At 40.6% G+C, this 27,523-nt stretch overlaps 1 protein-coding gene across 4 annotated transcripts in view; it reads right to left on the bottom strand.

Annotated features, from left to right (window-relative positions):
- The window catches only part of HERC2 (HECT and RLD domain containing E3 ubiquitin protein ligase 2), a 277,180-nt gene that overhangs the window by 5,951 nt on the left and 243,706 nt on the right, over positions 1-27,523 (bottom strand). For 3 of the 4 annotated variants that reach the window (XM_077123972.1, XM_077123973.1, XM_077123974.1), the window contains exons 80-87: positions 23,778-23,955; positions 23,019-23,180; positions 20,872-20,963; positions 20,543-20,682; positions 8,030-8,217; positions 7,295-7,492; positions 3,527-3,610; positions 115-256 (exon numbers count right to left, since the gene is read on the bottom strand). In XM_077123972.1, coding sequence (XP_076980087.1) covers positions 115-256; positions 3,527-3,610; positions 7,295-7,492; positions 8,030-8,217; positions 20,543-20,682; positions 20,872-20,963; positions 23,019-23,180; positions 23,778-23,955 — 1,184 coding nt within the window. Of the gene's footprint in view, positions 1-31; positions 257-3,526; positions 3,611-7,294; positions 7,493-8,029; positions 8,218-20,542; positions 20,683-20,871; positions 20,964-23,018; positions 23,181-23,777; positions 23,956-27,523 lie in introns of all 4 variants that reach the window. The other variant, XM_077123975.1, reaches the window with a different exon arrangement.

The following is a 27,523-nucleotide window of genomic DNA, read 5'->3' as shown; positions in this document are numbered from 1 at the left end:
TGGTGCAGTTTAGCTCCCCCTATGTATTAACCTTGCCTGGGTTGACTGCAGGCTTGCAGCCTCTCAGTATCTTTGGGATTCACAGGTTCTTCAGCACACAGAGCAAGTCCTCACCCACAAACTTGACTTTCCAGACGCGGTGAGGGAGGAGGAGGCTGTCTGCACTAAACGAGCTCATTTTAGCACACATCTGTCCAAAGACAGACTTTGTACCATCAGGGCCAGCCAGCCCGCCTTTACTCCTTGAACGTTTTACCTGGAAAGGAGAAAGAAAATATGAAACATCTGCAGCAGAGACAGCTCATAGTGAGACCTGCCATAGACATGAGGTGGGTGACCACTTAAGCACACCTGCACCACATGCCAACCCTGACACCCCACACCCAGCCTCTCAATGCTCTGCTCCTCCTTCTATGTGTGCCCAAGGGAGCACTACACACTTTCTCTGAGCCTAGATTCTAGCCCAAGCCAGCACTCGCTCTGCCAAATTGTGTCAGACCCTCAGGTTGTTTGTAGGGTGTGGACAGCTCTTACTTGAGGAGGTGTTAAAAATGGTGAATGTGAGTACTTACACATGCGGTGCTGCCACCACCAGCTCAGAGGGACACTATGAGCATCCAACAAAATAACAGAAGCAACAAAGCAAATGCCCATGGAAACTATAAAAGAATTTTACAAATGACATCTGCATTTCATTCTTCTAGTACTCATTCACCTAACCATATTCTCTGTGCATATCAGTTATTTCTTGTTCATTGTTTTGGCATGCCCACCTAGGAGAGATTTCCTCTACTCTGGAAAGTGGCCAGTTGCCTGGTCTCTTTCTCAGAGTGGCTTCCTAAGTGCCCAGTGTGAACTTGTTTTCTTCCTCTTCTGTATGGGGGCCTTTCCATTACCCTTGAAGGTATGTATGGGAGCTGACAGGTAGTGCTGTGCATACACAGGCCTGCTATGCCCTGGAGCTACTACCACGGACAACCGTGTGCTCAGGAAGCAGCTTTGGGCCTGTCCCTTCTGCACTGCTGTGTTCGGGGAGTTTCACTCTCAGCATCAGAGGCTACAGCACCTACTTCTTGGCTCCCTCCCTCAGCAATTCACTCCCTCCAGTCCACACAGCCTCCTCAGAACTGGTGGTTTTTAAAAGAGCAGTACAAACCATCACTGACTTCTTCCACAAGGGGTGACAGCTGTGATGTGGGTGACTATAACTTGCAGTCCTGAACTTGGGCATTTTATAACTGTAACCTCGTGTCCTGCCACTGCTGGGACTTCCATGGAATATGTTCCTGTGACCCCACAAGTGACCCAACAAACAGAATGTGAGCACTTGCGAGATTCATGCCCAGGGCTCTGAGGCCAAACCTGAGCACTCTCCTCCTCACCCACTCATGGAACCAGGATGACAATATTCTAGCCCTCAATGTACAGTCTCCCACAAATACAACCACCTTTAATGCCCACATTCTTCACCGTAAACTAAGATGTTCACACAGATCAAAGCCCTTTTAAACTTATGTTGATGCTGCAAGTTACAGTTCGTAGCCCAGCCTATGCTTTAAAATCAATTGTAGAAGCTTATTCTGAAATTATGTCAAAAGGAAAAGCTAAAGAAAAAACGATCATAAGAACATACTTTAACATTGGATCTCCAGCTAAAATCTCATCTTTAACTCCTTAGTTCTAGGTTGAGTTTAACAGCTAATTCTCTTACAGCACAATTACTATAATAACTATATATGCAAGAACAGAGACAATAATACTGATAGTAATAGCTTCCTGCTGAATGAATTTTGCTGTGTGCCACCAATTCTGGTAAATGTTCACAAAATTTTTATTTAATCCTTGCAGCAACTTGTTGAGTATACATTATCCTCAGAGGATACTGAGCTATGAAAGTGAAAGGGAAAACACTTCAACTTCCATCTCTGCTGAAAATTTAACTCAGGAGGGACATGACACTCTGAACAGAGGCTATCAAATGTACAGAGGCTGCCATTCAGACACCACTCAGCATCATAACCTGTATCTAAGACTGACTGACTGCTTTTAAAAACATCCCCAATATAAAAAATGTTTGTCACTTATTTCTTTTGTTGTCTCACATGTGTTGAGCATTTTCATAATTTCTGGGTGCTGTACTGGGGACACTGAATGAGTAGTAGAGAGACATGCAGCACACAGGCAGTGACTTCTCAGATGTGAGGTAAGAGAAAGAACCATGAGGGCCCAGCCTGGGTCCTGGGTAATCAAGGCTTTCTTGATGGTCCCAAACTTCCTAAGACAAGGAACTAGGCTAAGAAATGTTGGTCCCACTGAGGAACACCTGGCACAAATTGAAGGAGGTTTATATGACCCAGTAATGCTCAATAATTTATAATGGATGATTTGTAAGACATCAGCTTTCCTTCTTGTAAGCTTTCCTCTCTAAGATCTAACAAGGCACGGCAAACCAGAACGATCACCCGAGGAGGGAACATAAAAGCTTTTTTATGCAACTGATTAAACAATCCATTTGGTATTAACTGCTCTGACGTCAGTGAAGGGGAAAGATGCCCTTGATCACATCCATCAATGTGGTCACACGGACTTTCTGACAAAGAATAAGAGTTTGATGTCTTACTTCAAATACCCCCAAGTAAAATTCTGGAAAAATTCTAGTCATGTAATCAACATCAGGGTGAAAATCATGTGTGAATACAAATGAGAGAGGAACAAAACTTTATTTCTTCCTAGTTCTGTGTTTCCATTCCAATCTCTTCTGTATATTAAATGTCAAGTGCCTCACAACCCTGATGAGTTGTCAGGGTTTTCCTTTTTTAATTAATATTGCAACTACAGGCTTATTTATACCTTGTAACAGTACAATTCAGAGATGGTCTACTTTTCAGTTCTTCGATGACTACAAGAATTACGGTTTAGTAATTCTTGCCTATCAATTTGGCACACACTGCTGGCCTTGGGCTCAGCCAGTCTGCTCAGCAGCCCCCTGGAACACTGAAGGCACTCACGAACACAGTTCACCACAACCCTGACCAAGTCAGGGAAAGGGGCAACAGCATTCAAGCCCCAACCAGACGAATCTGACAAAACAAATCAGTACAACCCTCCAAGAGAAGAGCAAGCAGCCACTTGGTACCAGCCATCCTGGTACCCTGTCTCCTTGCCTGAAGAGGGCTCACAGGGCCTTTAGTGATGCAGGTTATGAAGAAAGTAATCCTGTTTTGATTACAGCAAACATATATCCATACCTTAAATGTGACAGTAATAGAAAGTGCATTGTAGTGGAAAGATGGATGGCTTTTATTTTCCCCTTTTTGCTTATCTGTATTTGTACTTCTGGGTTATATGAAACAAATTTTATCTACTTCTTTTGTGAAAAAAAGAATTTTAATTTGTATCAAGACATCACCTACAGGATCACAACAGCCAAGGAGTTAGGCTACCCATGTAGGGCTATGGGAACACACCAGGAGCCCAGAGAACATCACATCTCTGTCCAATTCAGAAGAACCACCTCTATGGTTACCTGGATCCGATTCAACTCTACAACAGGACCATGTTGACGATCTCGCACCATCGTTGCTTGTACTACTTTTCGGAAAGCTGCCTCCTAAGACATGTCAAACAGATAAAAATTTAGAATATGACATAGAAAGCATCAACTATAAATAAATTACAGTATAGTTTTGTTTAGAATCTCCCATTTCCTGAAATCACAGTTCATTAGTTACATTTTATTAGACAAGTGTAAATTTGCTTTTCTGTGGTGGGATCATGAGGTATGGCCTGGCAATGACATGCAGACAGACCCAGATGCATACAGCACCAGTCAGCAGGAGGACTGTGCAGTGTGCTGGGTGGAGGTATGGTCCCTTAGGCCAGGTCCCTGGTGCACAGAATGATGTTTGCTGTTTATTGTTACTTGGCTGGGAGGGGCCCCACTGCTTAGGACACTGAGGAGAGGGGACAAGAGAATGGAGAGGGAGACGGCGCTTTCTCAGCCACCCACTAACTCCATGCAGCAGGTGAGCACTGAGCACTAGCACACCTCACGCCTTGGTCTGGGCTCCCAGCATACACTAGATAATGCTTTCCCTGCTATTAAACAAATAATGCAGTTGCAGGTAGAATGTCCCAATAAAAGTTACATACCACAAAGCCTACAGCAGGTGGAGAAGAGATGTGTAGTAAAAAGCATAAGTAGGATGTCTTGGAGGTGAGTACATGCACTGAAGAAATGCATGTATGAAACACATATGAAGAAATCTAAAATGCCCAGGGCAAAGACCACAAGAAAAAGAAAGTGAGGGTAGAGCCTAAGTTTGGGAAAGCACTGAAGAGCACAGCTTCTTCACTTGAAGCCAGAGAGAGGGGACCAGCTGTGCTCCTGGGAGTCAGCACCCGTCCTTTAGGAGCATGGGTTTGCAGGGAGTGTGTCAAAGTATGTCAGGGCATGTTAAAGAATGTCAGAATGTCAGAGAATGTCAGAGATTTCAGAGAATAGGTACACTGGGTGGGCAAGGGCAGTAGCAGCTACGTCAATGGAAGAAGACAGAAATTAAAGGGACAGTTAAAGGAGATAAGACTCAGTAGGAGCCCTGGGTTCCTATCTTGAACCAGGTGGATAATCTTGTGAAATGGGGTAGGCTAGGAGAGCATATGTTGGCTGAGGCAGGCTGGGCTGTCATCAGTCTGGGAGAGGCCTGAGTCATAGTGGGCCCTTATCTGAGTATGAGGCTGCAGACACCCAGGAGAACTGGGGGGGCAGGTGCAGTGTGGGACACCTATTCTAGAAGAGTGTTAGAGGAAGATCAGCACAGAGCTGAAACTAATACTGGAAAGAGTGAGGGGAAGAACTGAGCAGCTTGAAGAGCAGGACTGGATCATCAAAGAAGGAATGCTTACACAAATTTAAAGCAGACACCATGCAAAGAAGAGACTACATTCGGCTGGAGGTCCCCAAAGGACAGGCATCTTGAGACTTTGCACCTGTGTCCAGGATAGACAAAATGCAGTGGTAATGGCAGGGGAACAAGCCCACCAGCCCAAATGCCTTCCTGGAGAGAGCTGTGCAGTGTAGTTCATAGGCCAGAAACCACAGCCAATTAGGGGCACATGCGAAGATCCCAGTGACCACCAAACATTGGAGAAAGTTAAGAGTTCTCTCTTTACAGGATGATGGGACAGAGGAAGACATTACAATCACAGACATCTCAAAGACAGAATAGTGTGACATAGAACACATTCTTTTCTGTGTAGTCCCCCCAATCTGCCTACATGCTCTAGTGAAAGCAGAAAATCAATTCTCAAAAGTAGGTAGGAGACCCGGGTTCAATTCCCAGTGCCTGCCCATGTAAAACAAAACAAAACAAAGTAGGTAGGCAATGGAGAGATACAAACATCATATACCTCTACTGGCCAGTCTCTTGCCACAGAAAGTTGTGGACCCTAGCTAGCAAGGGTGGAAGCTGTGAACAGGCTTCAGCAAGATGTTCAGCATTGTGCACCTGTGCAAGCCTAGGGTGGGTGCCCTATAGGGTCCCCCTTGCCACCTTGTCACACCCCTGCCCTGCACCCCAACTTCATCCTACTTCCTGCTTGTTTCACCTGGAGATTGCTGCTTCTTCTCCACTGTACTCCTTTTCCTGCTGGAATTGCCACCCAGTCCAGTCCAGCCCTCCTGGAATGCTCCTTTTTGGGCTGTGAATGCCTCCGGGCAGTAACTTAGTCTCCCACCTCCTCACCTCTACCAACTATACCCACTATCCAAATTTGTACAGCAATGCTGGCCCCTGCCCATGCCCAGGAATGGAACAGAGGTCAACATACCCCTTGCACCCTAGGGTGATATTCAGATTCCCATCTCACGACAGCTTCCTCCAGAAGCTCTTGGACACTGCCATTGCATCCCTCCCTTCTCAAAGCCACCTTCCCATAGTGGGCTTTGACAACTCTGTGGCTCTCCACCACCAGTATAACCACCATGCCTCTGGTTGCCTCTACCACACCCTCAGCCTTCCATGCTCTCCAGGCTGACAACCACGCCCTTGTCACCCCCAGTTCATTCCTGGCCCTCCATGCTCTTGGCACACAGTACTCACACAGTCTTGGATGGAGCACATATATGCTTTTTGCTCTCCCCCTCCCCCACAAAAAAGGCTTTTCTCCATGAGTTTCTATTATCGCCTCCACTTCAAGAGATAAAAGGCATGAAGATGAAAGTAATCATTTTTGCTACTTTTTATAACTGAAATTAAGTTTATGTCAATTTTACCTGTCCCCAATTTTTTCTTCCTCCCCACCATCTGAAATGATCTTCCCATGAGGTATAATATTTATTACTGTGCACTTGTCCCTCTTGCCACAATAAGAAAATAAAATGACACAGCCATCTTGTCCAGAAGAAATTGTTCCCCTGAAGTAGAAACAAAGCCAATCCCAAAAGAAAACCTGCTGGATAGGGCTCCAAAACATATAAATTTCATTACATTATTAAAACAAAGTCATAAGCTTTGATTAAAAAAACTCCTTTCCGACGTTAAAAGATTTCTCGTACAACCTGTACACTTTTTCCCTACACAAATAGTCTCCCTACCGTACAACAATGGAGCCACTTTTGAAACATCTTTTCAAGTTGTTTGCCAGAAACTTGATGGTTCTCAGTAATGGGAAGCATCAAACACCTGCATCATTTTTAAAAAGCCCTAATTATTAAAACTTCAATGGATCAAAATCTGACTAGTGGCATTCAGATGACCTCATCCACAATTCTGTTAATCATCTTTTATATTGTCACTCTACTAGGAATCTCTACAAGCCCTGGTACCTAAAACTTCTACCTAAGAGATGCTAGGACATTTGGCTCCCCCTGCTGGACTATCTTCCTTCCCTGCCAGTGGAGACATGCCCACATGCTTCAGGGCCAGGTGAGCAATAAAGGTTGCAGAACAGCAGTTCAGCCTTGCAACCTGCTTTTGGGGGTGAAGGCAGGAAGTAGAAGGAAAAATGCAGCAATACTATTAATATTTAATATTTATTATTATCTCCTAAAGGGAAGAGATTTTTGTCTCCTTTGCTCATTGATATACTCTAAGCACCAGAACAGTACCAGGTAAGCAGCAGGTACTCAATAAGCATTTGCTGAATGAATTAGAATCATTCTGTGTCTTCCCAGTTTAGGGATTTTTGTCATTTTAAAACCAAATGAATTCCTGGAACTTGCCCACACCAAAAAAAAAAAAAAAACAACTGAAGATACCAATTTCATCCACAGTTAAGAATGCTGTAAGAATACCTTTCCCTGAGATATCAGTATTCCTCGTAGTGTGTCAAAGCCTACAGAAGGTCCGAGACCAGTTTCATCAAGATAGCCCTCCAGGTCAAACATGGGGATGCAAGGACAGAAGAGTTCTGAGATGTGATGCAGTAGCAGTAGTCGGTTCCGCAGGGCGATTATTGGGATTTCCTGTAGATGATTGTACTCCATGGGGACCTGGAAAAGTGAAAAAGTGTTAAATCAACATAGGTGTCAGATGAACAGATAAGCCACAATTCATAAATGGATTCTGAAAATATTTTTTCCAAAAACAGAGAAATGCTACAATTTGTGAGTTTTTAAGTTTGAAAAAAACACACTACAGAGGTTTTAAATTTTAAAATTCTGGTCTGTCTGCTTAAGTCAAGTAACATGGAACCAATGAGAATGCTAAAAGAACAGCCTAAAGAAATATATTTACTAAGGAACATATGAAACATGTACTATCAGAAAAGTTATGTGTAGTCTATACAATTTAGATTAGAAGGTGGACACACTGATATTATATAGACTGTTGGCTGGCATGAATGTTAAGATTCTTTAGAGCATTGTTTTTTTAACACTATGAGCCCAAATTATTCTCAATGGGACATCTCTGTAAATACATAGGGGAAGAATGAAGTGTGTGTGTGGTTATACATGCACAATTCAATCCTGACACAGTAACTTTGTCACATTCACAAGTTTTCTGTTGCCTGAGCCAAACATACCAACCTGAGCAGGCAGTTTCCCAGCACTGGCTGGCTTGCTGGTTGACCAGGCGAGGGTATGTGCAGAGCCGCAAGCCACACGGTTCACCTTCTTACCCTGAAGAGCAGCAACCAGCCGAGGCCTCTGGATGGCATTTGTTGTTCCATCTCCAAGCTGTCCCTCATCATTGTCACCCCATGTGTAAACTTCACCTAAATGAAGGAAATTTAGAACATAAACACGTGTGGCAAAAGCTCAGTACACTAAGACTAAGAATGCATAACTGCAAGTCTTCCAATCACAAACAATCGTCATCACTCACTACTTGGATTCAGTGATCAACTGTCTGAATAGCAATGTCACGTGACCTAGATGTGGCCCACTCTAAGCAGAGCACTCAAAGAGGTAAGAGCACTTGCCAAGACTCTCAATAGCCACCTCAGGCCAAGACATCTCTTCTAGTAAGTGGCACAAGTCTCAGGTTTTAAAAATCTTAACTCATGAACTAAAGCACTAAGCCAGAGTAGTTTTTAATTAGAACAAATAATATTAAAACAGATGGTAATGTTCTTAATAACCCAAACTGTGCTTATATGTTAAATGGGAGAGAAAAACTCAGTTTTTAGCTCAACTATGCTGATGTTTGTAAAAGCAACATGTAGTTCTTTCTAAATTTATTTATATCCTAAACAATGACTGTGTATCCATGAGAATCATCACACTTTTTCAGTGTGCCAAGCTGGGTTCCAAACACAAAATGACACCATAAAAACATCTTAAGGCTCAGGTCATGCAGTTTCTAGAACAGAAACAAGGTTCATGTCTCTGGAGACAGCCTTGCCAAGTACAGAAGGAGTGCCTCAGTGTGCCATGCAGCCCTTCACCACCATTCTGTAAGTGCGATGCCTACACTGTCCAGGGAAGTAGCTTGCATCCTTGCTCCTCCTGTTCTGAATACTTCATCCTTACAGGGAGAAAGCCAGAGTGCAATGAAGAAGGGCAGCCTTGGAGGCGCAGCCTGAAAGAATGAGGAAAGCTTCCATGCTAGGGGCCCAATTGAGGAGCCAGAGCCTGGAGGATCAGGAACCATGTGGGAAAAAGGGCAAAGATGAAATGAGGTTTTACAGAAGCCACCACTATGGTGTAAATGAGTCGACCATAAGAAAAAAGAGAAGGAAAGCCACAAAGCCATTGCTGCAGATAAACTGACAACTGCAAAGCATTTGCATAACCCACAAGATCTGCATCTCTCAGGTGTAGAAAATGCAATATTCTTTTGTGTGCAGGATTGTTATAAAAAAAAGGCATGCTGGTAGACTCTGGAACCATAAGAGAAAAGACTAAATTCTTATGATTTCCTAAAGGAAAACGAAGGTAAAGCGTCTAATCAGGCAACAAAGGTAGTCTGAACATTTTAAAAAGAGGTTCAGAAGATGGCAGAATAGAAGAGGCTGAGTTCACTCTGGCTCCATGCAACAAAAAGAGACGGGACAGAAACAAAGACAAGGACAGCAGCTCTGGGATGTTGAGTGACCAGAGAAGGTCTTCTACTCTGTACAGGGAGGCCCTGAACAAAAAAGTGGAGAAATTGGGACAAACAGAACAGGATGAGTGTGCTCAGTCACAATTTCAGTCAAATCCTGCAGTTGGCTTGGAAGATCTTCCCTCATAGCTCCACAGCCAGAAGTTCATGTGGGGAACTCAGAAGCCAGGAGACTTGCTTTTCCTGTGCACAGAAACCATCTTGACAGGATACAGTCTCTGTTCCCCACATCCAATACAGGCTGCCGAAGGCACCTGATCTTTTTTGACAGAGATTGGGGGGCCCTCCCCCGGGGAGGAGGGGGAGATGTAGAATGGTGCTGGTCAGAGAGCTGGCCAAGAAAAGAGACTTGTTTGAATCCTGAAATCACTCCCCTCCCCCACGGAGGTCTGGAGACCGCAGGTAAGTGCGGATGGAGAGGCAAAGCTGAGGAAGCCAGATGAACTGAATGCCAAAACCAGCCACCAGACATTTCAGTATTGGCTGTGAACAGGGGAAGCTGAAATAGTCTCACAAACCAAGGTCATCCCAAGTGGGGTTCCAGGGATCACCAGACCTATCAGGCATACAAGTGGGGTCTCAATGAGGTGTACATTGCCAATCCCCAAGCCCTGGGGTTGGTGGCTTTCAGCACACAATGAGACCAGTGGTCCTGGCTGGAATTACATTGGGTCTACATTCAGCTCAGCTGGTATCTGCAGTCAGAGAAAAGTGAGCCTGAAGAAAAGCGGTACAAGAGCATCATCTGCTGGGAAGAAGTGGAAAGGCTAGGCTGGCAAATTGCCTACCAGCCTAACAAAGCCTCAAGTAGAACTGCAATCCCCTCCTTGAGATACAAGACTCGGTTTGGTGGGTGAAGGACTCATAAACCAAATCCAAAAGAAGACCTTCAACATACACCCAAGTAGATACAAAACCTTAGAGGAATGAAAGAAATCAAAGTGCAAAACAACCTTATTAAGACAATCAAATGCCCCAACACAACAGAAGATCCCAAAGCATGTGAAGATTCAGGCAGATATGGTCTAGTCAAATGGCCAAATTAAATTACCAGAAGGGACACAGAATTTGGAACAACTAGTCAAGGATGTTCATAATGACGTAAAGGATATCAAGAAGACACTGGAAGAGCATAAAGAAGAATTTGTAAAAACATATCAGAGTCATGAAAGATACTGTGGACCAAATTAAAAGTATGCTTAAAGATATACAACAGCAGATTTGAAGAGGCAGAAGTAAGAGTAAGTGAATTAGAAGACAGGACAATTGAATTCAAACACACAAAAGAACAAATGGCAAAAAAGATGAAAAACCTGGAACTAGATCGCAGGGAAATGATAGACAACACGAAATGTACAAATATAAGAATTACTGGCATCACAGAAGGAGCAGAGAAGAGTGAAAGGATAGGCGGCCTAGCTGAAGAGACTATGGGGGAAAACTTTATGCAAACCAAATAAGCTCAAAGAATCCCAAAAAGAATAAACCCAAATAGGCCTACTCCAAGACACATATTAATCAGAATGTCAAATCTTGAAGAGAAGAAAAAAGTTATTAAAGCAACAAGAGAAAGATGATCTAATACACACTAGGGAAACCACATAAGACTGAGCTTGGACTACTACAACAGGCACCACCATGGAGGTGAGAATGCAGTGGTATGGGACATTTAAGATTCTGAACGAGAAAGACTTGCAGTCCCAAATTCTTTATCCTGCCAAATTCTCCTGTAAAATTGACAGTGATATTAAAATCTTCACAAACAAAGGCCAAGAGAATGTGCCAACAACAGAACTGCCCTATAAGAAATACTAAAGGGAATTCTGTTGGCTGAAAAAAAAAGACAGGAAAGGGAGTTATGGGGGAGGGTACAGAATTGAAGAATATTAGTATGGGTAGCTTAAAGGATAAAAAAAAGAGAGTGGGAAAAGAATATATTGAGCTAACAAACACTGAAGGATAAGATGGTAGATTCATGAACTCCCTTTACAGTAATAATCCTGAATGTTAATGGACTAACCTCACCAATTAAAAGGCAGAGATTGGCAGGATGGATTAAAAAATATGATCCATCTATATGCTGCTTATAAGAGACTCATCTTAGACCCAAGGATACAGTTAGATTGAAACTGAAAGGATAGAAAAAGATGTAAGTTTTAAACAAAAGAAAGCAGGAGTAGCCATAGTAATATCAGATAAAATAGACTTTAAATGTAAAGACGTCATAAGAGACAAGGAAACGCACTATTTATTAATAAAAGGGACAATTCATCAAGAAGAACAATCATAAATGTCTATGCTCCCAATCAAGGAGCTCCAAAGTACACAAGACAAGCATTAACAAAATTGAAGGGAACAATACATGTTTCAACAATCATAGTGACAATCTTCAATACACCATTCTCCACTATGGATAGAACAACTAGACAAAGGATCAATAAGGATACAGAGAATTTAAACAATATGATAAATGAATTAGATCTAACGGACATATATAGATCATTACACCCCAAAATATCAGGGTGCACATTCTTCTTTAGTGCTCACTGAACATTCTCCAGAATAGATCATATGCTGGGACATAAATCAGCTTTTCATAAATTTAACAAAATTGAAATTATTCAAAGCATTTTTTCTGATCATGACAGAATCAAGCTAGAAATTAATAACTACCAAAGAACCAGAAATTTTACAAATATACAGAGATTAAACAATATACTCAATCAGTGGGTCAAAGAAGAAATTGTTATAGAAATTGGCATGTACCTGGAGACAAATGAAAATAAAAATACAACATATCAGACCTTCTGGAATATAATGCTGAAAAGGAAATTTATCACCTTAAATTCCTATATTAAAAAAGAAGAATGAGCAAAAAGTGGTGACCTAATTGCTCACCTGGAGGAACTACAGAAAGAACAGCAAACTAATCCCAAAGCAAAGAGAAGAGAAATAACAAGATTAAAGCAAAAATAAATGAACTGGAAAAAAAACAAAAGAATGAATCAACAAAACCAAAAGATGGTTCTTTGAGAAAATCAATAAAATTGATGGACCTTTAACTAGACTGATATAGAAAAGAAAGAGAGGGTACCAATAAAATAAAAAAATGATAGGTGGGTCGCTTCCAAAGATCCTAAAGAAATTTAAATTATAAATAGATATTATGAACTATATGCCAACAAACTAGAGAATTTAGATGAAATGGACAAACTTCTAGAAACATATGAACTGCTGACATTGACTCTAGAAGAAATATATCTCAAAAAAACAATTACAAGAGATTCAATTAGTTATCAAAAATCTCCCTGCAAAGAAAAGCCCAGGGCCAGACAGCTTCACAGGGGAATTTTATTAAACACTGAAAAAAAAAAAACTAATGAATTTTTTTCAAACTCATACAAAAAAACTGAAGACATAGGAACACTACTTGTTCTAGTTTGCTAGCTGCCGGAATGCAACACACCAGAGATGGATTAGCTTTTAATTAGTTCTTCAGAGGAAAGGCAGCTAACTTTCAACTGAGGTCCTTTCTTATATGGGAAGGCACAGGGTGATCTATGCTGGCCTTCTCTCCAGGCCTCTGGGTTCCAACAACTTTCCCCAGGGTGATTTCTTTCTGCATCTCCAATGCTGAGATGCAAGTGTAGAGCTGAGGTATGCTGAGCTGCTTGGGCTGTGCTTCGTTGAGCTCTCTCATTTAAGCACCAGCCAATTAAATCAAACATCATTCATTACAGCAGGCACGCCTCTTAGCCAACTGCAGATGTAATGAGCAACAGATGAGGTTCATGTACCACTGGTTCATGTCCACAGCAACAGAACTAGGTACCTTCACCTGGCCAAGTTGACAACTGACTCTAACTACCACACTACTGAACTCATTTTATGAAGCTAACATCACTCTAATACCAAAACCTGATAAAGATGCTATAAGAAAGGAAAATTACAAACCAATCTCCTTAATGAACATGGACGCAAAAATGCTCAACGAAATTTTAGCAGATCGACTCCAACAATACATTAAAAGAATTATACATCAAAACCAAGGAGGAATGCAAGAGTGGTTCAACATAAGAAAATCAATGAAATGCCAGTACATTAACAAATTGAAAGGGAAAAATCTCATGACTATATTTGATTGATGCTGAAAAAGCATTCGACAAAATTCAGCATCCTTTTTTGATAAAAATACTTCAAAAGACAGAACTCAAAGGAAACTTCCTCAATATCATACAGGGCATATATGAAAAACCTTTAACCAATTTCATTCTCGGTGGTGAGAGATTGAAAGTACTCACCCTGTGCTGATTTGAAAGGGTTTATGTACCTTAGAAAAGCCATGCTTTAATCCTAATCAATCATGTGGGAGCAATGGTTTCTTCTAATATTCAGCACTATAGGCTGGAAACTTGATTAGGTTATTTCCACAGAGATGTGACTCGATCATTGTGAGTATTAAACGTGATTAGATGGAGACGTGTCTCCACCCAATCCTACATGGATCTTGATTAGTTTACTGGCATCCTATAAAAGAAGAAGTATTTTGGAGAAAGCTTCAGAATACTGCAGAACCATGAAGCAGGGAGTTCACCAGCCAAGGACAAGGAAGCCCACCATTACCACTATTATTCAACATTGTACCAGAAGTTCTAGCTAGAGTGTTTAGGTAGGACAAAGGAATAAAAAGCATCTGAATAGGAAAGAAGTAAAACTTTCATTATTTGCAGATGACATGATCCTATACTTGGAAAATCCTGAGAAATCTATGACAAAGCTACTTCACTTAATAAACAAATTTGGCAAAGTGGTGGGATACAAGATTAATGTTGAAAAATCAGTAATGCTTCTATATACAAGTAATGACCTCACTGAGGAGACAATTAAGGAAAAAATCCCATTCAAAATAGCCACTATAAGAATCAAGTATTTAGGAATAATGGGATGTAAAAGACCTACACACAGAAAACTACAAAACATTCTTAAAATAAATCAAAGAACTTAATCGATGCAATGATATTCCATGCTTGTGGACAGGAAAGTTGAATGCATTAAGATGTCAATTCTACCCAAATTGATCTACAGATTCAAAGCAATAACAATCAAAATTCCAACTACCTATTTTGAAAAGTTGGAAAAGCTAGTTATCAAATTTATGTGGAAGGGAAAGAAACCTTGAATAGCTAAAGATATCCTAAAACAGAAGACTGAAGTGGGAAGATTATCACTTTCCAACCTTAAATTCCCAGACCATATACCCAAAACCAATAAAAAAAAAAAAACTTATAAAGCCACAGCGGTCAAAAAGCATGGTACTGGCATAAACATAGAAGAACTGACCAACGGAACTGAACCAAGAGTGTGGAGACTGATGATCAAATCTATAGTCAATTAATCATCAACAAAGCCCCCAAATTCACTAAATTGGGACAGAATTGTCTTTTCAAGAAATGGGCTCGGGAGAACTAGCTATTAAAACCAAAAGAACGAAAGATGACCTCTATCTTACACCCTGCGCTTATTTGAAAGGATTATGTACCAGTTTGAAAGGATTGTGTACATCACATAACCTCACATGCCAATAATGCCAGTGGACGCTACAACCTAACTAAGTTGACACATGAACTTAACCATCACAGGCAAAGCCTTAGTGTCCTGGGGGTAGGTACCCTTATACAGAAGCTAGAGATTTTGGATACAAAAAAAAGTGGAGGAAACGAGCTCAAAGTAGACAAAACCCTGGTTTTATTGAAGTCTTTGACCATACTCAGGTCATAGACAAAGTGATACAAAAAGCAGAAGAGAGAAGATCTTTGTGCCCTGGGTGTAGGGTCCAAGCTAAGAATCTAGAAATTGGTGACCCAACAAGCAGAGAAGAGGTCATGTACACTTGACACTAGATCCCCACATTCTGAGCCCCAAGACCTTAGATAAAACAGAGGTTCTCTGTGAAGAGCTGAAAAAGTCTAATTATCAATCCATTTTATGAACACATAAGTATAGGTGGTATACATTAAGCTCCTGGAACACTTGATACTGTTGTGCTGGTTTAAAAGGATTATGTGCCCTAGAAAAGCCATGTTTAAATCCTGATCCATCTTGTGGGGGCAGCCATTTCTTTTAATCTCTATTCAGCACTGTAGGTTGGAAATTTGATAAAATTATGTCCAGGAAGATATGACATACCCACTTGTGGGATATTAACCTCGATTAGATGTGATCCCATCCATTCCAGGTGGGTCTTGATTAATTTACTGGAATCCTTTAAAAGAGGAAGCATTTTAAAGAGAGCCAGGAGAACCACAAGAGCCCACACAGCCAGAGACCTTTGAAGATGAAGAAGGAATACATCCCCAGGGGCATGAAATAAGAAGCCTGGAAAGAAAGCTAGCAGAGATCACCCTATTTGCCATGTGCCCTTCTAGAGGAGAGAAAAACCCTGAAAGTCACTGCCCTTCTTGAATCAAGGTCTCTTTCCCTGGATGCCTTAGATTGGTCATTTCTATATCTCAGCTTTATTGTGTACATCTTCACAGGCTTAGAACAGTAAACTTGCAACTTAATAAATTCCCCCTTTTAAAAGGCCTAGCAGGGCGGGCCATGGTGGCTCAGCAGGTAAGAATGCTTGCCTGCCATGCCCGAGGACCCGGGTTCGATTCCTGGTGCCTGCCCATGTAAAAATAAATAAATAAATAAATAAATAAATAAATAAATAAATAAATAAAAGGCCTAGCAACACGAGGTAGTTCTTTGAACTTTACACCTAAAGCACAAGTTATGAAAGGAAAGCTTCTGAGCTTCAACAGAATTTGTCAAAATGGTGAAGAGACAACCAACTCAATGGGAGAAAATATTTGGTAACCATGTATCAGATAAAGGTTTGATATCCTGTGTACATAAAGAAATTATAAGACTCAACAACAAAAGAACAAACAACCCAATTATAAAATGAGCAAAAGATATGAATAAACATTTTTTCCACACAGCAAACACAAATGGCTAAAAAACACATGAAGAAATGCTCATTTTCATTAGCTTAAGGGAAATGCAAATCAAAACCACAATGAGATACCATTTCACATATAAGAATGGCTGCTATTAAACAAACAGGAAACTACAAATGTTGGAGAGAATGTAGAGAAATCAGAAAACTTATTCATTGCTGGTGGGAATGTTAGACAGTTTGGCAGTTCCTTTGAAAACTAAAAATCGAGTTGCCCTATGATCCAGCAATACCAGTACTAGGCATATACCCAGAAGTACTGAAAGCAACATTTGTACACAAATGTTCACAGCGGCACTATTCATGATTGCTAAAAGATGGGATCAATCCAAGTGACCATCATCCAACAAGTGGATAAACAAAATGTGGTATACACACACAATGGAATATTATGCAGCATAAGACAAAATGAGGTCCTGGCATATGACAACATGGATGAACTTAGAGGATATATCGCTTAGTGAAATAAACCAGACATGAAACAATAGATACAGTATGATATCACTATTATGACTCTGGTAAAGAGCAAACTCAAAACTCCAGGAATAAAATGTGTACTCATATATAGCAATGAACTAGATCTTGAATCTCTAAAGCTAGAGTATTCAAAGGACTTCATAAGCAATGGCTTCCATATGTTTCACATTTTTACAACTGACCATGCACAATAAAGACTCTAAAAATTAAGAAAAAGATATAGGCCTTCATTTGCAAACCCCCTTGCAGATCTATGCACACAGAAACATAGTTCACACTTCTACAGTGATATACACACACACACACACACACAAAACCAACCTATTAACATATACAGACACACACAGACTAAAATAAATAAATAAATAAATAAAAATATTTGGTATCAAATTTTTATATCAAAGAATAAAAAGATAAAACAATAAACTATTTTTAAACAAAAAAAATATATATCACCTGACTCAGAAGATATCTATCAGGTTTCTCCCTGTGAAATTAATAAGTACTTAAAAAGAAAAAAAGGTTTAGCCTATGCAATATAAAAGTAATGGGAGAGAAGCCATCTGCCAATCAAGAAGCAGCTAGGAAGTTTCCTGAAACCTCGAAAGAAAAGTTTTTTACACTATTTTCCAGACTGCAGGGGTGCTATGCTGCTAACTCCTGCGATGTGGAAGAGACAACTGTATTTCTATGACACAGAAATAAGCGTAGATGTAAACTCGTATACTGTTCACATATATGACCCCTACTCTGTTCATGAGACTGGCCTGGAGCAGTGACATCCCAACAGCAATGAGCACAACTGACGCTGAGATCTTATCTTCACAATACCATCCTCTGCTAAAGATATTAGTGCTCCTCATGGAAAGGGAAAGTACAAGATGAGCCTGGAACATCATGTTGTGCTAGAAAGCAAGGAATTGCTCAAAGAATGACAGGGATGTGTCAAAAGGAAACAAAGTCAGCCAAATACTGTGCAATTGAGTATCAAAATAAAGTAAAAAGTATTTTTAACCCATTGACTAAATTAGGAAACCATGAGTCCTATACAGACACAAACAAAATGAGTAAACCCAAAGTTCAGTGAGAAAAAGGAAATTTAAAGTTTCAAAATGCCCTCACACCCCAACAAAATATTTAGTGATTACAAGGGGAAGAAAGAGAATGTTTTTATGATGAAAAGAAGCCTAGCACATGCCACCTTAATCACATGATGGACATTATATCCCTTGTGATGGGACAACAAGAAACTGCATGTCTGGGGCGGGCCGCGGTGGCTCAGCGGGCAAGAGTGCTTGCCTGCTGTGCTGGAGGACCTCGGTTCGATTCCCGGCCCCAGCCCATGTAAAAAACAAACAAACAAACAAAATATAATAAAACAAGAAAATGTTTAAAGATGTTTCCCTTTCTTCCTTCCATCCTTCCTTCCTTCTCTGTCTTTCCTTCCTTTCCTCCCTCTCTCTTTAAAAAAAAAAAAAAAAAAAAAAAAGAAACTGCATGTCACCTTGACAGGATGAATTAAGAAGGATCAAGATGCACAACAAGCATCTCATAAGAAACGCAGAAAAAGAAACAGCAATGCTCAACAATATAACTGGCCTATAATCTTCAAAGTGTCAGGTCAAAAAAGCCCAGGAAACACAGGCTATTCTAGCCTGAACAAGATGGGACACATGAGAGTAAAATGCAGGCTGTGATTCTGGACAGGATCATTTTGTTTGAAAGGCCATCATCACTGGAATGTTGGTGAAACACGAATGGGAGTAAGGATCCAGGAGAGTGAGGGTGGGTTTCCTGACTGGGTATCTGTTCCGTTCATGAGGGGAATGTCCTATTTGTAGGAAATACACACTCAACTATTCAGGGATAATGGCGAAGCTGGGCAGCTACTCACTCTCAACATCATTTGGTAGAAATTTTTTTTTTTTTTTTTTTTACATGGGCAGGCACGGGGAAACGAACCCGGGTCCTCTGGCATGGCAGGCAAGCGTTCTTGCCTGCTGAGCCACGGTGGCCCACCCGAAAAATGTTCTTTATATTGTGCCTCCAACTGTTGCGTGAGTTTCTGATTTAAATTTTTTTTAATTAAAATAAAATAAAAAGAAAAGTGTGTTGTAACTTCTTGACCAATAACTGCAATGTCAGTTCTTCCACAGGTCACAGGATCTATTATTCAAATATGAAACACTCTTATCAATGAAATGATTAAAGGGAATATACTCATGTAACTCATCAATTCAGTCGTTTAATAATAGGCAGTGTATTAGTTTTCTATTATTGCTATACTAATAACAACAAACTTAGTGACAACACAAATTTACTATCTTAAAGTTCTGTTGATCAGAGGTCCAACATATATCTCACTAGGCTAAAATCAAGCTTGTCAGCAGTCTTTGTCCATTCTGGAAGTGCTAGAGAAGAGTTTGTTTTCTTGCTTAAGGTAGTTGGCAGAACTCATTTCTTTGCAGGATTGGGGTCTCTGTTTCCTTGCTGGCTGTCAGTTGAGGGTTATCTACATTCCTTGGCTAGAGACTCTTTCCTTCATTTTCAAAGCCAACAACAGTGGGTCCAGACCCTGTCACACTTCAAAATCTCTCTAGCCTCTTCTTCTATCAGCACATCTCTCTAACTGACCCTTCTACCTTCCTTTTCTTTTTTGAAGGGTCCAATAGGATTCAACTGGGCTCACTTGATAATTCAGGATAATCTCTGAATCTTAAAGTCAATTGTTAGCAATCTTAATTTCATCCACAAAGTCCCTTTTGTGACTGTGACAGGGTCCAAGACCATACCCAGGTTTGATGATTGCTAGGAGGACTCAAAGGACTCAACATACAGTTGTACTCATGGCTATGATTTATTACAGCAAGAGGAGACACACACCTATATCAGCAAAGGGAAAAGGTACATTGAGTGATGTACAGAGAAAACCAGTCCCAGAGTCTTCAACAAGTAGAGTCACACAGAACATGCTCAATTCCTCCACACTGAATTGTGACAACACATGTGAAACTGTCTACCAGGGTAGCTCATTAGCAAGTCAGTGTGCAGGGTGTTCATTGGGAGCTAGTCACTTAGGAACCCTCCACCTGGCATGCCCCAAAGCTGCCGATTCCCAGCAAGAAAGCAGGTGTTCAGCACAGACCACACTGTTAGTATAAACAGTTCAGCACAGTGAACCATGTTTATTCGTTAGGAAGAGGCAGAAACCCCTCAAATCCAAGTTTCCAGACACCAGCCAAGGACCAACTGAAAACATCTTTCCAAGGACAGCAGTTTCAGGCCTGCTTTGTTGGCTCTTTTCTGCACAGCCATGTAACATAACACTTCCAGGGTATAACATCAGGAAGTAAAGATAGTGGGAGCCAAAATCTTGTCTATCACAAAGATTCTCAGAATAAATTATAAATGCTCCCTCCCCCTTTTTAAAAAAAGCTGCAGAGGTGAGTCCCTAAGCAGCCCTCTTAGATTTAAAACACTTGTTCTGTGATGTACATGGGCTGTCTCCACCTACCGTCCTCTGTGCAGCACACACAGTGTAAGGAGCCAGTGGCAATCGCAATGACTTTCTTTCCCTGCAGCCCTTGGACTTGCCGAGGTCTCCTCACATGGTCGTCGGATCCATGGCCCAGCCTGTGATAATCACCTTTGCCCCTGCACATGCAAGAAGCATAGAATGTAAATGTGCAAGGTTCATTCCATTTACCATCCTGCCCTACTTCCTGGCCCAATCACTTACATGGTTTCCTTATGCTACCATGGCCTATCATAATACTTACATTTCAATCTACTAAAAGAAATGAAGAATATGGTTTTGGTGGTATTAAACAGAATCTCTCATACCAAGTATAAACAGCTCCAGATTTTGTCAGTGCGACAGAGAACTGGGATCCACATTCCACCTTCACCACTCCAAGGCCTGTAAGGGAGTCAATCTAGAAGGGAAATGTTTCAATAAGAATGACTCAAAATTACTGCTGACTACACAACATTAGGATGAACTAAACCTAATAAAGAATTTTGAAAATTCTCACTCATGTTGAATAGTTAGTACAACTTAAAATCCTACCCAACTTAACCAAGTAAGTCCTATAGGAAGAGAGGGTACATTGTGCTCTGATCTGAAGGGTACATGGGGAGATATGACAGGCACCAAATGTCACTGACCTCCACCTGAGCCAGCCCAGAGTCCCTAGGAACAGGATTCTTGAGACTCAGAGGTCTGCAATCCTTTCTCCCTAGAATTAACTCTCCTAGTTCATTTCGCTGCATGGTGCCTTCATTCCTGAGCACCCCCTACACTCTGCTCATCTACCTCCAGCCTCTCTTGCATCAAGGAGACCTTTGGGAAAGAGCAGCAGGGAAGAAACAAAGGCAGTGAGCTCGCTCACACAACTCTTTCAGAAAGGCAGGAAGCAGAGGCCTTGCCAATATCCCTGCCTCCACCCAGGTCAATCTGCCCACATGGGTCCAGACCCTTCCAACCAGTTACTGGGATCTCAATGGGGGCTCACTCTATGTATTCATCATTTTTCTTCCACCCAACACACTATGGTCTTGATTACCCCAGTTGATTTTCTCTTATTTAAACTTAAGTTTAAATTAAATAAAACAATCAGTCATCTAAATTAGTTCTTTCCTTACTGCCACCCCCGCATGAACACATTAGTGATGCCAGTGATGCCCTCCACCTTCGTCCAGTGCCAAATATCCTAATGCAGAGCCTTTGTATATGTAAAAATCCATGAAACAAGCATCAATGTGGAAACTTTTATAAGGGTGGTAACATGCAAAAAGAGCCAAGGAGTCAGCTGCTGAGGCCCTGACTCAAGACAGAAGACTGCAGGAAGGGGGCTCCTCTCAAATGGGGGCTCCTCTCAAATACAGGGAACAGGGACATGTGGTATGACTGGGAGGCCACTCTTTTTCATATGGCTTTGGCTCTGAGCAGCACCTGAAAGCCACTCTGTGGTGATGAGCATGTACTATATTTGCATGCCCAATATGTGAGCCCCAGTTCCACGGGATCCTGAGCCTGAGAAACATACCTGGGGGCCGCTGTTAATTTCATTTAATTTAAACCTAAATTTAAGTAGGCACACAAAGCCAATGGGTCATCTCCCGCATGAGTCGGCCTCTGTGCCCAGGTACCCTCAGACCCATGTCAGTTCCACGGGTGCCTATGCATTCCTGGGTCTCTACTCTGGCAAGTATACTCCCACTACCCAACATAAAAGGAAACTACATGGACAGAGAACCTGGTTATTTTCCCTCACAGTCCCCATACTACTGAGCCTATGGCTAAGCACATCACTTACTGCAGACCACTGAGCAGTAAGTAAACACTGGAATACATCAATTAACGTACGCACTATCAACTATCCTCTGAGGGTGGCATTATTGTCTCCATTTTACAAAGGCAAAAATAGAGTCAAACAAACATTGGGACACTGACCCGCAGTCACACAGGTCATGTGGGGCAGGCACTGGCTCCCACATCACTGCCGTATAAGACAGCCCTCTGGCTAAACAAGGGCAACTCTCTCAACCAGTACTGCTACATTCCACAGTTTTGTAATGTGACATCTGTATACTACTATAAACTGAAAACAGTGATGAATAATTTAGTTTTTTCTCAAACACACTTACATACTAAATAAAACACAGGCTTTGTGGTTTTCCCACTAGGTTATGTCAATTTCTCAGGAGAACACAAATATTACTAAAAATATCTTAATACCCAATGGCTCTTTCCTCGATTTTCATCTGATCACCATTCTATTTTCTGCAAAAAGATAAAGGTGAAGTAAAAAGGCTCTTGGAAAAGGCAGAGGCACAGGTGAGTGGTGGCTCAGAGACTCCAGCACCTAACACCCTGCAGGGACCCTGTGGGTGTCCACTATGAATTTAAGGTACACTTGGTCCTCAGAGAATTCTAGGGCAGTCTCCTGGCTACACAGGTAAGGAAATGACAAAAGAATAGAAAATACCTTCATTGGCACCTTACAGCCATCGCTGCCTCCTCTGCCAAGTTTGCCGTAGTCTCCGTCTCCCCAGGACCAGACGGTATCACCATCAGTGAGGCAGAGGGTCTGGGCATCGCCACTACCACAAGCAATGTCCACCACGCGGTGGCCTTGCAGGGCCTCTACCTTTAGAGAAAAGAGGTGCCCTAGGTTATCTGACCACAGCAGGGAGGAGGCTATAGCTCTCCATCAGCCAAAGGAGAGGCTTCAAAATTGTATAATTTTTTTTCTTATGAGGGTGTCTGTGTTTTAAGCCTTTACAAAGAAAACAGGCCATTTTAATAATCCTGTAGGTCAAAACAGAAAATAACTTCATTTAGTGCACTATACCCATTTAAACTTTAAAAGGCAGCTAATGACATCCTCAATGAACCAGTCTTACAACACTACAAAAAAAAGCTAACTTGTTCTCTACACTGCTGGATCCAAAATACTATGCCCTTTAAAACCAAAGCATTTAGCTAAATGCCAAGTATTAGTTGCTATTATACACAAGAGATATTTAAAATACTATCCTACTTAAATGATGGCTCTTATTTCCAACAAAAATAAACCTATTAAGAAATAATGAGGCTATGACTACCAATTTTAAAACCCCAAAGCATCTAGAACAGGAATCATTTTTGACTTTTAAAAATTTATTAAAAATAGCAAGCTTCCCTTTCTCCCCATCATTCCATTTCAACAGTAGAGGGCAGGGTAGATGTTCCAGGGCTTCCTCACCAGCTTTGGCTTTAGTTGATCCTCACTGTCGCTGTGCCCCAGGCGGCCATACCGGCCTTTGCCCCATGTGTAAAGGTCCCCAGCTGCCGTGACACACGCACTGTGGGCTCCGCCAGCAGCAATGTCAACCACTTCAATCCCCCTCAGAGACTCGATCACACGAGGGCGGTCACATGGACTGTAAGAAAGTCCCCAAATGTAACTGAAATGCATTTAACTTTTAAAACTTATTAAGTATTAGGGATTTGGGCTTGTTGCCAGGTTATTTAATGTATACCTTTCAATCTATACCCTCTAAATCAATCACAAAGAATCATTCAGGTCTGAACTCACAATCTCATAATTTCCAATCTATTTCCCTTTTATACAAGGTACCCTAATGCCAGAGAGGCTACCAGCTCTAAATCATGGGGTGTGGGCCAAATCTGGCCCATGGCCTGTTTCTGACAGACTTTGTGCTAAGAATGGTTCATATTTTTAAGGGTTATAAAATAAAAACAAAAGAGCATATGCAACAGAGATTCCATATAACCTACAAAGCCTAAAATATTTGCTATCTGGCCCTTTACAGAAATAGTCTGCCCACTCCCATCACAAACTAGCCCTCAATATAGTGGGCAGTGATGATAAAACAACACATCTATCTCTCTTGTCATCTCCTCCTCCAATGCCCAGTCACTGCTAGATGAAAACAAAGTGAATTTGTGGTAAGAAGTATTTCATATCATTAAATGCTGATTCCATTTGACAATGTATAAGGGTAAAAATCTTCCAAATTCACATGCTCGTTTTCCCTACTAGGCATTTAAGTCATAATGTAGATAAGCAAAAGTGTCATTTCTCACCCAGCATTGTCCCACCATCACCACTCCACTCAACCATATTGTACCAAGGCTTATTAACTATATCATGACACGATAACAGAATTGTACTTTTTTTTAACTAATGATGCTGCTACAGCATATAGAAAAAACCTTGATACTTAACACCATCTACAAATTAACTAGGGATAGATCAGACTAAAAGGAGAATCTAAAACCAATAACTGCTAGAAGAAAACACAGAAAGATAATCATTATAACCTTGGGATTATATTACAAAACACTCACGTTATAAATATAAAATCACTAAATGAGGTTTCATCAAAATTGAAATTTTCTGTTTCATTAAGAAAAGGAAGAGGCAAACCACAGCCTGGGAAAAAAATATGTATAAAACACTTATTGGACAAAGAACCTGTTTGTACCCAGAATTTATCAGGAACTTACAAACCACTAAGAAGATAAATAAGACATAAGACCACATAAAAAGACACCTAGGGCAGGCAATGGTGGCTCAGTGGCAGAATTCTCGCCTGCCATGCTGGAGACTCAGGTTTGATTACGGGAGCCTGCCCATGCCAAAATTAAAAAAAACACTCAACATCATTAGTTATCAGGGAAATACAAATTAAAATTGTTTTGAAGATATCATTACACACTCTCTAGAATGGCTAAAATGAAAAAGAATGACAATACCAGGCACTGGTTGAAGATGAATAACTGAAATCCTTAAACACTGCTGGTGGGGATGCAAAAATGCCACTGCCACTTTGGAAGGGACCTGGCAGAATAGTATCCCACTGAACATATATTTACCATAGACTCAGAAAATCCATTCCTTTGTATACCAGGAGAAATAAAAACATGCATACACACAAAGACTTGCACATCAGTGTTCATGGGAGTTTTATTTGTAACAACCCCAAAATGTCGATCAACAGGTGAAAGAATAAACAAACAGTGGTATATCCAAAAATGGAATGAACAACTGGTGCACACAACAGGAAGAGCCCCAACATCTTGCCAAGTGAAAGAAGCACGTAACACAACAGAGTGAAAGCAGTATACACACAATAGAGTACATACCACATCATTTCATTTATGTGAGAGTCTAAAAAAGTTATAACTAATCTTTAGTGACAGAATGCAAATCAGTAGTTGCCTGTGGCCAGGGTGGTGGTGGCGGTGATAGGGAGATTGACTGCAAAGGAAAAAAGAGAATTTGGAGTAACAGTGATGTTCTACGCCTTAAGTAAAGTACTGGTTTCATGAGTTGTATGCATTTGTCAAGACTCATTGAGCTATCAAATTGGAATGAATGCATTTGTTTTTTCATGATCTTTTTAAAAGCTACCATATTTTAAAAATTAAATTTCTTAATAAAATTTAATATACAAACAGGAAAGTGAACAATAAGTATAGAGTTTGATGACTTTTCCAAGTTAATACACAGTATAACCACCAACCAAATCAAAGATTAAAGCATAGAATGTTACAAGTGTCTCAGAAGTTTCTCCCTCCAGCTCCTCCAGTCAAAGGTAACCACTATTCTGACCTTTATCAACACAGATTAGATTTGCTTGTTTTAAAACCTCAGATAAATGGAATTGTATGGCATGTACTCTTAGGTCTGAGTTCATTCTCTCAACATTGTGAAATTTTCCATGTTAATGAGTAGAGAAAGTAGTTTATTTTAATTGATATAAATTTTGTATAAATATACCACAATTTTTATTGCTGATGAACAGTTGTGAACTATTACAAATCATACCACCATGAACATTCTAATACAGCTGACTCATAAATGTGCTAGATTCAGCTATATTAGATGCAGACAAACATTTCTACAAAAGTGTTACACTGACTTAGATTCCCCACCAGCAGGGTAGAGAGCCAGTTTTTGCAGACCCTTGGCAACATTAGGACTGTCTATATAAAAATTGTTTAACATATATCAATATGATCTTAATCTGCAGTTCCTCAATAATGAACAACATAGATAATCTTTCATGTTCCTTAGCCATATGGACCAACCTCTTGGTGAATTGTTCCAATTCAGTGGGTTTTTACGGCTTGTTCCACATTACTGAGCTGTAAGTAATCTTTATATATTCTAGGTATGAAATCTTTGACAGACGCATACAGTTTACTCCCAGCTTGCGGCTTGCCTTTTCATTTTCTTAGTGTTTTCTTAGTGAATTGAAATGAAATCAAGTTTATTATTACTCTTCATTATGATTAGTCCTTTTTGTAATCTGTTTAACAAACTTTTTCTTATAGCAAGGTCATGAATCTATTCTATGCTAACTTTTAGAAGATTTGTTTTAGCTTTCAACTATGATTCATTTGAATCTTTTCATAAATTGTGAGACAGACATTTCCTCACCAAAATCCAGCAGTTTAAGCATTATTTACTGAAAAGTTCATTCTTCCCCACAGCATTACAATGGCAAAAAGCTAGTTTATTTTAAGATGACAAATGTCTAAAGTACTTGACTGTATTTTTTTTTTTTAGCCTAAGGCTTTGTCATTTACTAATAATCTATATAAAGGGGAACCCATACCAGCCAACAGTTGGGTAACTATCACTCCTCAATTTCAAAATTCAGAATCTCAGGCTTACTTTTTAGCAGCTTTATTGAGATATAATTGACCTACAATAAAGTGCACACGTTTATAGTGTACAATTTAATGAGTTTTAAAATATACCTGTGAAATACATTTCACCATCACCACAAGAAGATAATGAATATAAACATCATCCGAAAAGCTGTCTCATGCCCCTGTGTAATTACCTCCTACTATGCTAATCTCTATCTCCCCCCACCCAACCCCACCTCCCCACCTGGAAACCACTGTCGCTATAAGTTAGTTTGTATTTTCTAGAATTTTATATAAATGGAATCACACAGCATGTACACTTTC

Source organism: Tamandua tetradactyla, chromosome 12 (genome assembly GCF_023851605.1).
Source record: "Tamandua tetradactyla isolate mTamTet1 chromosome 12, mTamTet1.pri, whole genome shotgun sequence".
Lineage (NCBI taxonomy): Eukaryota > Metazoa > Chordata > Mammalia > Pilosa > Myrmecophagidae > Tamandua > Tamandua tetradactyla.
Note: the sequence above shows the minus strand (reverse complement) of the source record. Positions and strands in the feature narration are given on the sequence as shown.